This window comes from Phyllostomus discolor, chromosome 3 (genome assembly GCF_004126475.2).
Source record: "Phyllostomus discolor isolate MPI-MPIP mPhyDis1 chromosome 3, mPhyDis1.pri.v3, whole genome shotgun sequence".
Lineage (NCBI taxonomy): Eukaryota > Metazoa > Chordata > Mammalia > Chiroptera > Phyllostomidae > Phyllostomus > Phyllostomus discolor.
In genome coordinates, this window is record NC_040905.2 from 201,101,182 (window position 1) to 201,118,768 (window position 17,587).

General features: G+C 41.5%; 1 protein-coding gene across 3 annotated transcripts; it reads left to right on the plus strand.

Annotated features, from left to right (window-relative positions):
- The first annotated feature begins 1,224 nt into the window (after positions 1-1,224).
- TLR4 (toll like receptor 4) lies at positions 1,225-13,839 on the plus strand. 3 transcript variants are annotated; one of them, XM_036022138.1, is made up of 4 exons: positions 1,225-1,617; positions 4,373-4,432; positions 5,776-5,942; positions 9,193-13,839. In XM_036022138.1, the coding sequence occupies exons 1-4, from the start codon at positions 1,525-1,527 to the stop codon at positions 11,453-11,455; spliced, it is 2,583 nt and encodes an 860-aa protein (XP_035878031.1). In that variant the 5' UTR covers positions 1,225-1,524; the 3' UTR covers positions 11,456-13,839. The 3 variants fall into 3 exon arrangements, with proteins under 3 accessions (XP_035878031.1, XP_028385115.1, XP_035878032.1); XM_028529314.2 differs by lacking the exon at positions 4,373-4,432 and having other exon boundaries at positions 1,226-1,617; XM_036022139.1 differs by lacking the exons at positions 4,373-4,432; positions 5,776-5,942 and having other exon boundaries at positions 1,226-1,617.
- The last annotated feature ends 3,748 nt before the right edge of the window (positions 13,840-17,587 follow it).

Genomic DNA, 17,587 nt, shown 5'->3' on the forward strand with positions numbered 1-17,587 from the left:
CAAGAGCTGGTGCCCAGTCCCCTATGACATGCTCCCTCACAACCTGATTCAGATATGTTGGATTTGGGGTACCCGCAGGACATCTTGATAGAACTATCTAGGACACAGTACCAGTAACGTCTGCATTTTAAACTATGTTCTCATTTAACAGAAATGTACATGTACTTGCAACATCCCCCGCACTGTTGTAAAAGCGTTACAAATACATTTATTTAATTCCATGACAATCCTTGAAGGGACATACATATTTATTCCCATTTTATTCATATTTTTAATCATCACAATGGCTACCAATTTATGGGATATACAGATGAACCATGCCCTAGACTGGGCATTTTATGTAAATTAACTTACTACAATCATTCAAAACAAATGTGATTATCTGCATTTTAAAGACCAAAAAACTAAGGCTTAGTGGCTTCTATCATTTGACTCCTGTCACATGGATTTAAGTCTATGAATTTCATAGATTTCAGCTTCTGTTATAATTAAAATTGTTATTCCATTCTTCAGACCAGAAATTAAGACTTGGTACTTCACATGCCTTGACCAATGACATAAGGGCATAAATAACCCATCTTGGATTTTCGTTTCAGTACACTTGATTCTTCAATCTAATCTTTTCCCTCCATTTCTGTACTTTTCAAACTCTGTGTCCCTGGAGCTTTATTTTGCATCAGTTGCACAGACAGGAGTTTCTTTCCCAGGGTGGATGGAGCTGTGGGCTGAACTGTGCACCCCCTCCATTCATATGCTAAAGATGTAACCTCAGAAGGTGGATGTATTTTGAGATAGGGTCTTTGAAAAGGCAGTTAAAGGTACAATAAGGTCATACAATCAGGCCCTAATCCAGTATGACTGGTGTGCTTATTGGAAGAGAAAATTAGGACACAGGAACACACAGAGGGAAGACCACGTGCACACCCAGGGAGAGCGTGGCTGTCTATCTATCTACGATCCAAGGAGAGAGCCTGAAAAGTAATCAACCCCTCTGACACTTCAGACTTCTTGCTGCCAGATCTGTGTGGAAACAATAAATTTCCGTCGTATAAACCCTCCAGTTTGTGATACTTTGCTATAGCAGCCCTAGTAAAGGAATACAGAAAGTTTCCACCACTGAAACCTTATAGGAAAGCCACCATCCTAAACAGTTACACAGATGGACCAGTCTGACTGCTTTCCTAAGTTCGCGAATGCTGAGAGATCAGGTGATTTACTGGGATGAGAGCCAGCTTCCTGTTGCTGTTCGTCCTGCCACTGGTCTTCAGACACTTGCTTCTTTTTCTAACTTCCCCTCCTAAGAAAGGGGAGAGAAATATTAGAGAAACAAAAGTCCAGAATGCTAAGGTTGCCACTCTCACTTCCTCTTGCCCCTAGCCCAGCGCTGCTTTGAATACATTAATTGCTCTGGGGCACCAGATTGAGGGAGAGAAGAGAGCAGTGCCCCTGAGGCTGCCCCGGGGGAAGGCAGTTATAGCTCGTCATGCTTTCGCAGAGCCGGTTCTGGTTGCAGAAAATGCCGGGATGATGTCTGCCACCCGCCTGGCTGGGACTCTGATCCCAGCCATGGCCTTCCTCTCCTGCCTGAGGCCTGAGAGCTGGGACCCTTACGTGCAGGTATGTGTTCGGGGTCCGTTCATCTCCTGTGCGCTTTGTCTCGTTTCTGAAAAACTGCCTTTTGCCCAGAACGTCTCACTGTATGCCCTGGTTAGTTTCATTTCTAAAAAGGTCTCGAATTACCTTCAAGACTTGAGAAGCCACAGGGACCAAATAAACCTGGTTATAAGGCACTGACAGGCAGCTCATCCCCTGTCTCATCTAAGATTTAAGATCAGATGGACCTGCTTAAAGTCACTGTTCTTAGGTTTCTGGGCTGTGTAACCTTGAAAAAGTTATAAAACCTGCCTGAGACGAGTTCTCCCATCTCTAAAGGAATGGGAATGATACCTACTTCAGGAAAGACTTGGAAGACGCCTGTTTCCTGTCATTTCTTTCTGCTGGTGGTCTGTACTCAGCTTTAAGCAGTCGCTTTGCCCCTTTCAATCTCTGGGAGATTTTTTTTTTTTGTCTTTTCGTAGAAAGAAACTTTCCAAGTGGATTTCATACTTCTGAACCTAGTCATAGTTCTATCCAAAGGACGAAAAGAAAAGAGACTTAAAAAGGGAGAGAGATAAATAGAGAAAGAGGGAGAAATAAAGAGAGGGTGGGAAAAAAAAAGAAAGAGAAAAGACATAAAATGTTAGCCAATGCAATGTTTTCTTTCTTTGTGAAACATCAACCAGCTGTTTCGTAATCACATTCATGATGGATCTCTAGTTTTCGCAATTGCTTTGGAATCCCATAGTAACACCCAAAGAGTCAGAGGACTGAGGGTGTTGGCGGGGTCAGGAACTCTATAAAACTGTAACCAGCCAGAGTCCTGAAGTGAAGGGCCTGGGGGAAATAGACTTTAGTGTGTAACAGGTGAATTTGTTATCCTGGAGTCCTCTATTTCCCCAATTCCCTGCCCACAGCCCTACACCTTGTCCCCTGCTCTGTGACTCTCTTGCTGTTAGGTTGAGGGGAAGAGATCCTTCAATCAGGGTCACCCCTGGATAAAATCATACCCATTTCTGGGTACTCCCTTTCCTTCTGCCTTATGGTCTCTCTGTCTCCAACGCCTGCCCTTGCCCTCAGTGCCAACCTAGGGCAGGTCCTCAGTTCCCCTGGCCTTGACTCTTGAATGGGGACTACTCTCCCGAGTCCATAGCCCCTTCCTTTAATCTACTCTGAACATTTTCTTTTGTTATTTATTTGTTGCAGCTGTTTTTTCCTGAGGTTTGGTTCTAACAAATTACCCTCCTTAAAAATACAGTAACTCTCCATTGCTATCAGGACCGTATGCTAGCACAGGGCCTTTGACTGGCTATTTTCTCCAGCTGGAATGATTTTCCACCAGATCAGTGCTGCCCAGTGGTGATATCATGTAGGCCTCATGACATTACTTAATTCAGATAATACATTTAACTAAAACATAGTTTTTTAAACCCAATATATTCAAAATATTTTAACATGTAATTTATACTAAACTATGAGTATTAATAAGATATTTTACATTCTTTCTTTGGTACTGCCTTTAGTATATATTTTACATTTACTATCTCAGTTTAGACTATCCACATTTCTCATGCTCAGTAGCCTTGGGTGACTGGCTAGTGGCTACCACCTAGGACAGGGCAGCCCTACAACTTTTCATGACTCAATCTTCATTTCATTCAGATGTCTGTTCAGTGTCACCACCTCTGGGCAGTCCTCCTTGATCACCTCATCTCCAATATTAGCTCCCCATCCCAATATTTGCCTCTAATCTTTCATGCCATTCTGTTTTTTTATAACATACCATTTTATATACATATACATATATACATATAGGTGTGTTATATAGATATATGTAATGGTATGTGTGTGTGTGTGTGTGTGTATTATATATATATAATGGTGTGTATACCCACACACACAATGGTGTATGTATAGATACACACACACAGGGTCTGTCAGAAGTAACGCCTGCTTGAGTGTGGCTTTATTATTTATTATTACCAAAGACAGCAATTTGAACATTTCTCCTAAAATGTCATATGGTATGCTTCAGTATGATATTGTTATGGTACAGAATTACATGTTTATGATTTTGCAATAAAAAGGGGCATTAATTGTGTTATGTGTATTTGCTCATTTGTTCATGTTCTTTCCCTTTGAAATAGAAGCTGTAAGAGGGCAAGGTCATTGCTGGGCTTTATTTATCACTGTATCTCAGTTCTTAGCACACAGTGGTCGCACAATTTGTGACAAAAGATTTAAAAGTATGTCCACAAGAAAAAGTAGAAGGGCCTCCTTATCCAGACCTGGCTTCCCCTCAGGCTCAGGGTTTCACCACTCCGTCCACGTGCCGGCTGGTACGACCCAGTTCTTCCCCCCTCCGTACTCACACTGCTCTCCCTTCTCCCTCTTCTCGTGTATCCAAATCTCGCTCATCCTTTTAAGGCCCACCTGGAAATCATCTCTTTCTCAGAGCCTTCTACCATCCCTGGACGCAGAGCTGATCTCCCTTATTTTCTGAACCATAATTGATCCCTATGTTTTCTGAGCCCGAGGAAATATTTTTCAAGCCTGCTTTACTGGCCCTTTTCAGTAGTGTGACTTGTGCTCCCGTGTTAACCCTTACTCCAGACTGTGAGTTCACTGAGGCCTGGAGCCACATCGCGTGGGTCTTTGTACTGCTCCAAACACTAAACACAAAATGCCTACAACTGGGATTTAAACACACCTCCATTCAATCAGTTACTCGTTCACTTACTGCACAAATATTTATTAAGCATCGGCCACTTTCCAGGCAACCGTTCTGAGTGCTGAGGACACAGCAGTGAGCAAGAGCGTCAAACCTTGCAACTGGGTAAGGGAGATGAACAATAATCTGGAGCAATCCCGTGGACGGCATAATGTTAGACGGGGGTATTTGCTATGAAAGAGGATAAAAGAGGGTAAGAGAAGAGTGCCCGGCACCGCCCTCTCGGAGACAGTGTAGTCCGGGAAGCTCCCGTTAACCTTTAAACAGACGTGAATAGAGTGAGGACCTGCACGTGGGCCCTGTGAGACTTTATGCATCTTCTCTTGTATCTCCGAATTCTTCTTTAGAAAGTTTATTTGAAAATTAAATTAAAGCACATAACAACAAATACACTGGTATATAGTAAAGAATTAATAACAACTAATAATAGTAAATGGTAATGTGTATTGATCATTTACGCTGTAATTGGCTTTGAGATAATCTCTTTAAATACCTTATCTCATTTAATCCTTTTAACAGATGCTGTTGGTGTTAAGAACAGAAAGTCAGAATTAGTTGGCTTAAGCAACAGCAACGTTCAACCTTGTCCTCTCACGGCACACATAAACTAATTACTACAATTCTGTGGCACGCCAAAAGACATTTTTTTTTGGCTGATCTGTCAAAAAATAGGTATAATTTTGATTCATTCATACTGGATGACTCTTGTGTTTTGTTGCCCCTTTTTAAAAAAACATTGAGAATCTAAGAGAAAAGAAGTCAGTGCCCCTGACTAAATAGTCAGGGGTTGTGTGTTCAGAGAATTCAGAAATTAAACGGGATTTTTGAGAACGAGGCTTACAAAGTATTTGAGAAAATACAATAGAAACTAACACAGGAACCAAGGCTGAGTAAAGCACTTGACATTATTTACTAGGTTCCACCATCGGAGTCCATGCACTTCCAAGATTTCTTTCCCATTTCTGTATCACCTGCTCAAATGTCACTAAGTCAAGGGGCAGAAGCAATTGACAAAACTTGGGCTATGACTAAGGTAGGTCTGGGCACTTTGACTGGCAGTCTCCCCAGGCTGTATAAAACGGGGTGTTACTTAGAAAACAAAGTCTTGCCCTAAACCACATGGAAGAGCTGAGGTGAAATCCCATGCTTTCGGATTCCAGAGCCTCAGCTCTTCATCGCTATACTCTGTTGCTTCTTGCTAACTGCTGCTATTATTATAGTAGGGGTTAGGATATTGGGTACATGGTGGGTGTTCTTCTTAATCTAGAGTAAGATGTTTTAGAAGTATGAAGTGAGTAGATAAATGGATGGATGGATGAGGATGGATGAAAGAAGACTGACTGGTCCCTGTGTTTGCACTAGAGGCCTCTCAGACTCTGGCCTAGGCTGGGAAAGGTCTGTTGCAGTGTATACTGTAAGACACTGCTTCTAATGTATGGTCATTGCAGGTGGCTCCTAACATCACTTACCAGTGCGTGGAGCTGAAGTTCTACGAAATCGTTGGTAACATCTCCACATCAGTCAAGACACTGGACCTGAGCTTTAACGCCCTGAGGTGTTTAGGCAACCATAGCTTTTCCAGCTTCCCAGAGCTGCAGGTGCTGGATTTATCCAGGTAATGAATGAGTGTTTAGACACTGCACAAGGTAAAATGTTCATTGTTCTATCATTTCATTCACTTATTCATTTATTCAATAGATGTCTTAACTGCTCTACAACTTTGGGCAAGCTACCTGCTATCTACAGTTCTCAGTTTCACAGATAAAAATCTGTGGACATGACTAGTTAAACCAGAGAGTTTCTAAGGATAATCCTATCTTTGAATTTTCCTTTAAGTCAGGAGAGGAAATTGACTCAAACTCTTTCATCAGCAAGTATTACGGGCCACTTGCTATATGTTGAACGCTCTTCTAGAAACAAGAGTACATTGATATATAATTAACCCCAGCTATGAAGGAGGGTATATCCACTTGAAAGAGTTAATTTGTTAAAATCCTGAGCATGGTGCTGGGCACATAATAGGCATTCAACAAATATCATTGATTTTGATTTTGGATTTTGAACATGAGATAAGTGTGGCAACGTACAACACTAGGTGATAAGCAAACGAGAGGCAACACATTGTGTTTTTCAGAAAGGGGTCTTTTTTGCACTGAATAGTCAAGACCAATTTCATGAGTAGGATTAAAATAATGTCTGGAATATTGAAAGTGAAGTAGAGGATAGTGCATTAGGAAGCTACAAGTGACACAAGGAGAAAGATGACAAGATCAGAGGAAAACATCTGCTGTGGCCAGTAAACAGTGACTAAGATTTTCTTTTCTGATGCAGGGACTCTATCATTCATTAGGGCAGGTTCAGTTATTATCGTTATTTGGGGAGGGGGGGCCGAATCTTAAAATTGGCTAGGAGCCTTATTAAAAATAGTGAACTTTGTTTAGCTGGTGGACTAGATAATGAACTGTATTCTCTGTTAACAGTTTGTGAAAAAATAGAGAAGCATTTCATACACGGCTTTTTATTATGGAAAGTCCTAATAAAGACTAACAGCATAGTATTAAAACACTCTTCTAGAGTAGATATCTCTGTAGAAGAATGAGCACCTGATGTTTCATATTCCAACTTCATGATAGAGCATGTCATTGGGCGTTTTAAAGGCAGTGGTGTGGTTTATAGAGCCCTGTGGGGTCAGAGGACCTAAGCTAGGTCCTCGCCAACATTTACAGCCACATGGCCTGAGGCGTGTCACTTCATTCCCCTGAGTCTTAGTTTTCATAGCCGTGGAATAGAAATGATGAAACTTACCCCATGGGATTCAATGTGATAATGAATATTAATATGATATATATATATATATATATATATATATATATATATATATGGAAAACCTTAATAAAGGAGACTTTGTAAGTATAAAGCATTATTACTATTATGGCATTTCATGACTTTCTAAACTTTGGCTTTCTCACTAAGAATTTTGTCAAGAACTCTACTGAGGTCAACAGACCAACCCTCCCCTTGTTTAAAATAAGTAGTTTTTTCATCAAACAGTGTCCCTTATAATTCATCTGTGATTCATCACCTACCCAAGAAACTTCCCTCAGAGCCTTAAATATGTGCTCAAGCTTCCCCTCTGGCTAGCCAGTAAGATATTCTGAATTAGGGCAAGGACAAATGATAGTATAATGGATATTCTTTGCCTATTCCTATTGCTTTACAATATTCACATACAGTAACTTAACTAGTTCTCTAAGGATGCTTTGCAATGGACCAGGAAGCCATTTTTTCCATCCTATTGATATAATTTTTTCTTTTCATAGACAAGGAAACTGAGGCTTGGAGAGTTTAAGTAACTTATCTATGGTCATGTATCTTGTTGGCTACAAAGCAGAGATTCAAATTCACATCTCCTGCTTCCAAGTTCAATGCTTTCTTCATCTTAGCACTCTATTTCTCTAAAGTGGTGAGCAGCCTTTGATGAGACAGAGACACAGCAAGACTCTTCTAGTCTTGCCCGATGCATAGAGTGATAATATACACAAGACTGTGGGCTATGGAATCATGTAACTAAAACCAACTTGAGAAACAACCATGTTTAGTTGCCTCGTTTAGAAATGTGGCAGAGGGGAAAAGGAGCTCCCAAGATCATGCAATATGAAAGGACAGGCGGAGACACCAGAACGTACATTTCTTGGATCTGTCTTCCATTGTCCTCTCTACTGCACCCACTACACTCTATCCCGTTACCAAGCAACAATAAAAGCTTGAACTGAAATGCTTTTATTGCCCGTGAACCTCTTGAAGGGGACAGGGCAAGCAGGACCATTACAAATGTAATTTGGTTGGAATTGGAAAGGGCTCATTTGCAAACTGTGACTGGCAGGCACTTGCTGCGCCAGGAAGAGTTGACCATAAGCTCCCTGCTTGTTGGCTGGATAAAAGCTTTATGTCCTGGACACCTTGATGAATGTTGTTTATAGCATGGCTCCCATCTCACTTGGGGTATATTCAAAATCCTTTTTCTGGTCTGAAAGCCTTGGGCCTTATTGTAACCTCCTTTCTCCATAACCGCATCTCACACCCCTCCCCATTTCTCTCTGTACTCCAGACGAAGAAGCCGTTTCTCATGGTTGCTCCCTGTATGGTGGCTGCCCTCTAAGTTGAGGGTTTTGTATCTGCTGTTGTGTTTGCTTCCTTCCCTTGTTAATCCCTAGTCATCTTACAAATTTCAACTTAAGTGTCCTCAGAGAAACCTGCTTTGATCCCTTTTGTCTGATTCTGCTCTCTGGGTGTAGCCTCTCTTAGCAGACTTTTCTTCCACAAAACTCACCCCTATCACCTGTTACTAGCACTTACCTGTGATAACTACAACCTTTCATCAGCACTAAGGGTATCTGTGGCACTTAGGTATATACCTTCTTATATCTTGGAAATTGATATTCATCAGTCATTTATTCTACCTAACAACTAACAACTATGTGTATCATCTGTACCGATCAGATGTACCATCAGTTACCTGTGGCAGGGAATGGCAAAAGTCGATCCAAAGGCTATTACATACTCTATCAGCCATACATTCTTTATGTGCTCCAGTCATTGATCTTTAACTGATTTCCTACTGATGGATGTGGTGTCTCTGCTTAACATGTGTACCTAGTATGACAAAAACCAGATTGTCATTGTGACTAGTATGCTAATACCAAGGCTGTGAAGCTTCTTATTTGTTCATGCCCTCATTGGTTTGTTTGATGTCTTTGCCTACCACAATCATATGGCATGTCAAAGCTAGGGGACTGGGGATGTTTTTTCCATTTGGGGCTTTCTATCCATCATAAACATATAATCTGTATCTGTTTTTCCTGTAGGTGTGAAATCGAAATGATTGCAGATGATGCATATCAAGGCCTAAACCATCTCTCCACCTTGATATTGACGGGAAACCCTATACGGAGTTTAGGCGTGGGAGCTTTTTCCGGACTGTCAAGTTTACAGACACTGGTGGCTGTGGAGATAAACCTGGCATCTCTGGAGGTCTTGCCCCTTGGACACCTGAAAACCTTGAAGGAGCTTAATGTGGCTCACAATCTCATCAATTCCTTCAAGTTACCCGAATATTTTTCTAACCTGACTAACCTGGAGCACTTGGACCTTTCCAATAACAACATCCAAAATATTTCTCATAGAGACACGCAGGTTCTACGTCAGATGCCCGCATTCAAAGTCGCTCTAGATCTGTCCCTCAACCCTTTAGACTTTATTGAACCAGGTGCCTTTGAAAAAATTGAGCTCCGTGAACTGACTTTGAGAAGTAATTTTAATAGTTCAGATATAATGAAAACTTGTATTCAAGGTCTGGCTGGTTTAAGAATCAATCGGTTGGTTCTGGGAGAATTTAAAAATGAAAGGATCATACCAAACTTGGACAAATCTGCCCTAAAGGGACTGTGCAATTTGACTACTGAAGAATTCCGAATAGCATACTTCGACGACTTCCCAGAGGATGACCTTGGCTTTTTGGATTGTTTGGCAAATGTTTCTACAATTTCTCTGGTGAATCTCCGTTTGCGCAGGTTAGGAGCTCCTCCTAAAGATTTCAAATGGCAAAACTTAAAATTGACTCGTTGTTACTTGAAACATTTTCCCATACTGGAGCTTGCCTTTCTCAAAGAGTTTGTTTTCACTAACAACAAAGGTATATCCCTTTTTACTGATATTGATTTACCACTCCTTGAGTTTCTAGATCTCAGTAGAAATGACTTGAGTTTTAAGGGCTGCTGTCATCACAATGATTTTGGGACAACCAGACTGAAACACTTAGATCTGAGCTTCAACGATGTTATTACCATGAGTACAAACTTCGTGGGCTTAGAACAACTAGAATATCTGGATTTCCAGAATTCCAAGTTGAAACAGGCCAGTGCTTTTTCAGTATTCCTATCACTCAAAAACCTCCTTTACCTTGATATTTCTCATACTAACACACGAGTTGCCTTCCGGGGCATCTTTAAAGGCTTGGTCAGCCTCCAAGTCTTGAAAATGGCTGGCAATACTTTTGAGGATGACTTCCTTCCAAATATCTTCACAGACTTGACAAACTTGACCTTCCTGGACCTCTCTGACTGTCAACTAGAACAAGTGTCCCAGGAGGCATTTGGCTCACTCCCTAAACTTCAGTTGCTGAATATGAGTCACAACAACCTCTTTTCTTTGGATATACTTTCTTATAAACATCTCCCTCTCCAGATTCTGGATCACAGTTTTAATCATATAGTGGCTGCCAAGAGTCAAGAACTACAGTATTTACCAAGTAGCCTAGTTTCCTTAAATCTTACCCAGAATGAGTTTGCTTGTGTTTGTGAACACATGGGTTTCCTGCAGTGGGTCCAGGACCACAGAAATCTCTTGGCGGGAGCTGAGCAAATGATGTGTGCGAAACCTTTCGAGATGCAGGGTATGTCTGTGCTCAGTTTTAGAAATGCCACCTGTCAGATGAGCAAGACTATCATTAGCGTGTCAGTTCTCTCTGTACTGGTGGTATCTGTGGTAGCAGTTCTGGTCTATAAGTTCTATTTCCACCTGATGCTTCTGGTTGGCTGCAAAAAGTATGGCCGAGGTGAGTGCACCTACGATGCCTTTGTTATCTACTCGAGCCAGGATGAGGACTGGGTGAGGAATGAGTTGGTCAAGAACTTGGAGGAGGGAGTGCCCCCCTTTCAGCTCTGCCTTCACTACAGAGACTTTATTCCTGGTGTAGCCATTGCTGCCAACATCATCCAGGAAGGTTTCCACAAAAGCCGCAAGGTTATTGTTGTTGTGTCCCATCATTTCATCCAGAGCCGTTGGTGCATCTTTGAGTATGAGATTGCCCAGACCTGGCAGTTTCTGAGCAGTCATGCCGGCATCATCTTCATTGTCCTGCAGAAGTTGGAGAAGTCCTTGCTCCGGCAGCAGGTGGAGCTGTATCGCCTTCTCAGCAGGAACACTTACCTGGAGTGGGAGGACAGTGTCCTGGGGCGGCACATCTTTTGGAGACGACTCAGAAAAGCCTTGCTGGATGGTAAATCGTGGAGTCCAGAAGGAACGGAGGATGCAGAAAGCAGCCACCATGAAGCAACAACCCCCATCTGAGGATCAAATACTCCTCAAGTGCTTCTTGCCTCATGGACTCACTACTTGTTCAACTGCAACATGGCAGGCACTGCACTCAGGGAAGGTGATTCAGTGGTACACAAGATACACAGGCCTGCTGATCTCATGGGGTTCACAGTGCAAAGGGAGTAAATACTGTGCTGAAATACAGAATCTCCACCCAGTTGGATGGTTTAACCAACTCAGCTAAGGTATTCATGATAGAGACAGTCAACTCAACTGTTACTCCACACAATTGAATTATAACTAAGACACTGGCCCCTGTGACATCAGAAAAGGACGTAATTCTTCACCTGAGCCTTTGGAATGGAAAGCACCTTGTATTTTACACTGTGTCCAACTTAAAACACAGCAGTAGTGGTACTTTCAACTAAACTGAGCCTTTGCTCACTTTTCCCTTTTCTACTGAATACAATTTAAATTCTACACGATGATGATTCAGATCCTCCCTCCACTTCAAGTCAGTGTCCTTACAAAGGTTAAAACCTTGCACCAGTTTCCTAAGGAAACCTGAGTAACACATATTCACAAAAATCCTGGTCATTTTTTTAGCGTGTTCTATTTATTAACTAATAGTCCTTGATATATTTGGTTTTTATAAACTCAGTTCTCATTTTACACGTCTTCCCTATAAACCTTGAACTAAATAAGGTTGTCAGCGATATGCTGGAAATATGCATTATTTAACTACTGTCTTTCAAGCAAATGTGTAAAATGCACTTTGTCACTTTGTCACTTGATGTCATTTTAAATATATTGCCTACTAAGGTATGACAGTCATAAAGGTGGCATTTAAATAATTTGGTTGAAAGTGGTGCTTATTGTAATGGGGGAGAGACGTCCATCTTCCCGGTCTCATAATGAGCAATCTGGGGTGCAAGAAGGGCAGGATGGCCTCTGGAGCTCAGCACTTCTTGACGATCTGGGGACAACATGCACTGATGCAGCCAGGGTGACCACATGACAGGAGCTGAAGCCAAGGTTTCTTCTGCATTAAATGAGCATCGTTTGATGAGACAGTGAATCCCTCAGGGGACTGTGAGATGATTCAAGGTGGGGAGCACACACTGTTCTTCCTGTTGGGCATCGCTCTGTGACCACATTTATGAAAGAGTAGATGTTCTCACTGAAAATTATGCCCCTCGGATTAAGGTGGGTCACGGTAAGGTGAGTTCTCAGAAAAGCACACTCACGCAGCTTTCTCAGAATGGTGCATCAAAGGAAGCAATGAGGACATTTGGAAAATACAGTTGTCAGAACTGGAAATGCGGCCACGTGCAGAAATGTGTTTGTGCCTGAGTGTTTCAGAGTATATAGTTTGGTCTGAGTATGGCTGGAGTTGCTGAACATGCCTGGGTGTGTGTCTAGGTCTTAATGTGCTAGTGAAAGTAGATGCATATATTTGTGCACATGCCTCTATGTGTTCTTGGCTGTGTCTGTGTGTACGAAGAGGAGGTGTGCCTGTGTGGTCATATCCGGATGGGCAAGAATGTGTATTTTGCAAGGGTGATATGCACATTGATGTGGAACTCTATAGCTGTTTGAGTTCTTTACTCTTGTGTGTGTATGTGATTGTTTAAACACAGGTACCAGCGTTAGAATCTGAGTAGCCTGAAGGCCTGTCTTTGTGTATGTCCAGGCCATACGTGAAGTGTGCTCAGGCTCATATCTGAGTATATGTCTGCATATGTGTCTCAGTTTAAGCAAATATACAAGGCTCCAAAGAGGAAAATCAAAATATGACTGGGGTGGTTCTGGTATACAGGCCTCTTTCCCATAAGCCCCTTCTCCCAGATGGGAATTCTGAAAACTCAGAATTTCCCAGATGAGAAAGGAAAGAAATGATATGACTGAAGCAGAAGGGGAAGAAAAAGGAAAGGTAGGCCCAGGTCAGGCTTTTGAATTCATTTAAATTCTCTGGATTAAAGAGACATGAAGGGTAGAATAGAGAAATTAATATAATTAGAAAGCCTTAAATGTGTGTAATACCCTGCAAAGTAGAACATATGTACACAGTTGTAACCACACTTGAATCTCTTGTTATCCAGGTGAAACAGCAGGCTAAGAAGTAGTCTCCCCATTTTACTGATTTGCAACCTGATGTTCAAGGGAGTAAATGTATTGTCCTTAGGCCACAGAATAAGCGAGTGGCTGGGCCTGCACATGGGCCTCTGGGTCTCTCGGGGCAGCGCAATTTCCACTACCCCTTGCTGCTTCACGCTTAGCGCTGGCAAATGAGAAGTGAAACCCTGGCTGTTCTGTGTGTGGTTGGCACTTGTCAAGTATTTTTCACTGAGACCATGAATCATTAGGCAAATGCATACGTGTATATATTATATATACTGCATGATTTATTTATAACACGTTTCTTTCCATGAAGGGCATGAAGGAGAGTCAACCATAGTATATATGAACAATACGTTTAATCAATAATAACTCAAAAAGCTGGGTGAAGAACAAAAAGAGGAAAGAAAGACACCAAGAGTAACCCTTAGCATACTGTTTCCCATCCAAACTCCAGAGAGATAGTTTAGTTTTAAACAGTGTGGCTTTTGGAGAAAGCCAAAACTCACATTTACTATTTCCCACAGGTGACTTGCGCTTCCCTTCTCTGAAAATCTACTTAAATATACAAAGAGGGTAGACTATTACTCTGTAAAGCTGTTGTAAGTATTTAAAATAATACATGTTTAATATAAGGTACACAATTTGTATCAGTGACTGATCCTCTGGGACTTTATAAAGATGACGTAAAGAAAAATACTAAGTGTGGTCTTTCCAATAACAGCATTTTAGCTATGACCATCTTCCCAACCTGTGGGACCACAGGAGGCCTGTGACTGGAATCAGACAGTTTCTTTCTGACTTGGCCTACACCCCTGGGGTTGTCAGGACCCTAGCCTCCTTCGGGACTATATAGCTTTTCTAGAAACAACCAACAGGATTCTAGAAGGTCTTACAGGAACTCACAAAGAATCCTCACAAGAATGGTAGAGCTCTGTGAGGACAGAGAGCATGTCTGTTTATCCTTCACTTTCCCAGCCCTAAGCTCGATGGCCTATGGTCAGCATTTGTTTACTGGAAGAATTGATGAGTTAATGAAGAACCATCTCTATAGGGCGTGCTGTCCTCTGTGCTTCCCAGACAAGGACCCCAACCCCCACACCACTGTAGTTTGGGGGCTCTTGACTTCCTCTGCTGTTCCTTATGTCTGTTGTTATCCACCATTTTCTCAGTCACTTCTTCCATGTGGTTCCTTAACTCCAAACATTTCAAAAGTCACTTTGCAGAAGTGGAGAAGAGGACTTGCCTTATAATAGTTATCTTTAATGGTTATTTTTAGGTTTTCTTCTCATGCTTTATGTAGGCCATCTGATTTAAATTCCCACACCATGCCTATGTGATGGGCACTAGTAATATCAGTATTGTTATCCACTAGGGGTCTGGAACTGTAAGTAACTTATTTAAAGTCACACAGGTAGTAAATTTCAGAGCTTGCATTTAAACCCAGCACCTGATATTAAAGGCCAACTAACTATGTCAGATGGTTTCTCTAATGCCTTCCCCCCGTTTCATATGCAGATTGGAATGTTACTGCTCCTTAGTTTTATTTTCCCATCATTATAGCCAGGGCTCAACACTAGAGCCAGGTATGATTGTTAAACTGAAGGATGGGTGTCAGGCTGGAGGATGAGCTGTAAGAGGCATCAGGTACTTGAAACCAACCGTTTTCTCCAACAACGATGGACTAAGTCTCTCCTACTTCAACTCTCTTTTCTGATGGAGTAAATTCTTTCCCAGGAGGTTCCAGTGCCAACAGGTCCATCCAGATAGGCCCAGATCTTCTCTACATGTATACCAATGACCCACTGCTTTAATCTGTGATTAATTAATTTGTTAAAATTAGATCAATGTAATCTCTATTAAAATATCAATGACATATTTCAGATTTAGAGTAAATATTTAAAAAAATTTATATGGAACCATAAACAACCCTGAATAGCCACAGTAATTTCAAGAAAGAAGAACAAAGTAGGAGGTATCACAATACCTCATATCAAACTATATTATAAGGCCACAGTAATCAGAACAGTCTGGCACTGGCATAAAAACAGACATATAGATCAATGGAACAGAATAGAGAGCCCAGAAATAAACCCAAGTCTCTATGGTCAATTTATATTTGACAAAGGGGCAGGGGCATAAAATGGAATAAAAATAGTCTTTTCTACAAATGGTGTGGGAGATCTGGACAGCTCCATGTAAAAAATTGAAACTCAACCACCAACTTACACCATGTACAAATATAAACTCAAGATGAATAAAAGACTTAAATATAAGTCACAACATCATAAAAGTCCTAGAGGAGAACACAGGCAGGAAAATCTCAGATAATCCACGCAGCAATATTTTCACCGACATGTCCCTTAGAGCAAGGAACATAAAGGAAAGAATAAACAAATGGGTCCTTATCAAAAAAACTTCTGCATGTTTAAAGAAAACAGTAACAAAATGAAAAGAGAACCAACCATATGGGAAAATATATTTGCCAATAATACCTCAGACAAAGGTTTGATCTCCAAAATATATAAAGAACTCACATGACTCCGTTCCAGAAAGACAAACAACTCAATTAAAAAAGGGCAAAGGACCTGAACAGACACTTCTCCAAGGAGGACATACAGAGGGCCCAGTGACATATGAAAGGATGCTCAGTATCACTAGCTATCAGACAGATGCAAATTAAAACCACAGTGAGACACCACTTCACACTGGTCAGAATAGCCATCATAGACAAATCAGCAAACAACAAGCCCTGGCAAGGTTGTGGAGAAGAGGAAACCCTAGTGCACTGTTGGTGGGAATGCAGACTGGTGCAGCCACTGTGGAAAACAGTGTGGGATTTCCTCAGAAAACTAAAAATAGAACTGCCTTTTGACCTGGCAATTCCACTGCTGTAACTATACTCCATGAATCCTGAAACACCAATTCAAAGGAACCTGTGCACCCCAATGTTCATAGGAGCACAATTTACAATAGCCAAGTGCTGAAGTGTTGGAAGCAACCTAAGTGCTCATCAGTAAATGAGTGGATCAAAAAATGTACTATGGTACATTTACATAATGGAATACTATGAAGCAGAAAAGGAAAAAGGACCTCCTACCCTCATGACAGCATGAATGGATCTGGAAAGCATTATGCTAAGTGAAACAAGCCAGGTGGTAAAAGACAAATACCATACGATCTCACCTTTAAGTGGAATCCAATCAACAAAAGAAACAAGCAAGCAAAATAAAACCAGAGACTTTGAAATAAAGAACAAACTGACAGTAACCAGAGGGCAGGTAGAAGGGGGAATGGGGGGGGAAGGGTCAAGTGAAGGAACATGTATAAAGGACCCATGGACAGAGCCAAAGGGGGTTAGGATTGAGGGTGGGAGTTGGGGATGGGTGGGGTGGGGGAAAGCGGAGGGGGGAAAATGGAGACAACTGTACTTGAACAACAATTTTTTAAAAAAGAGGAAAAAATTCGATTGGCAAGTATTGGTAGCTATGCCATTTTTCAGATGGAAAAACTGAGGGCAAAGAGTGAGATTCCCAGTTGGAAGGGAGAGAATTAGGATGTGGAACCAACTGGCCCGATTCCCAGGGGTGCATTTTTTGCACCACAATAATAGCTGCCTTGGTGTCCCCGCTGTACTACCAGAGGAAGTCAGAGAAGTGACTGGAAAATAATCTAAACAAGGTCAGTAACTCCCATGCCCTTTAGAAATTGAAGGTTTAAAAAGCAACGTCTGCTATTCTCCTTGATTTCTACAGAAATAGAGATGATACCTCCCTGTGACAGTGCTAAGTGACAATTCTGAGTGTAAATGGGCTTTTTGGCACAAATTGTCCTGTCCTAATAGTCTTGATTATAATTATAAAATAATGGGTTCTGAAAGGCTGCAAGCAGTTCTGGGAATGGCAATAAGGGTTTAGAAACGACATGTTGTTTATGCGAGAAGTGTTTTGTTGAACATTAAACCCACGTTTAGGAGAAGAGAATGTGTTGTATGCTCTTAAGAAACTATCGCACTATATAATTAAATCAAAACCAGTCAGCTGCCAA

Coding starts and splice junctions, on each gene's coding strand:
- TLR4 (XM_036022138.1), top strand. CDS start 1,525: ATGATGTCTGCCACCCGCCTGGCTGGGACTCTGATCCCAGCCATGGCC. Junction 4,433..5,775: donor GCGTCAAACCTTGCAACTGG/GTAAGGGAGATG, acceptor TGGTCATTGCAG/GTGGCTCCTAACATCACTTA. Junction 5,943..9,192: donor CAGGTGCTGGATTTATCCAG/GTAATGAATGAG, acceptor TTTTTCCTGTAG/GTGTGAAATCGAAATGATTG.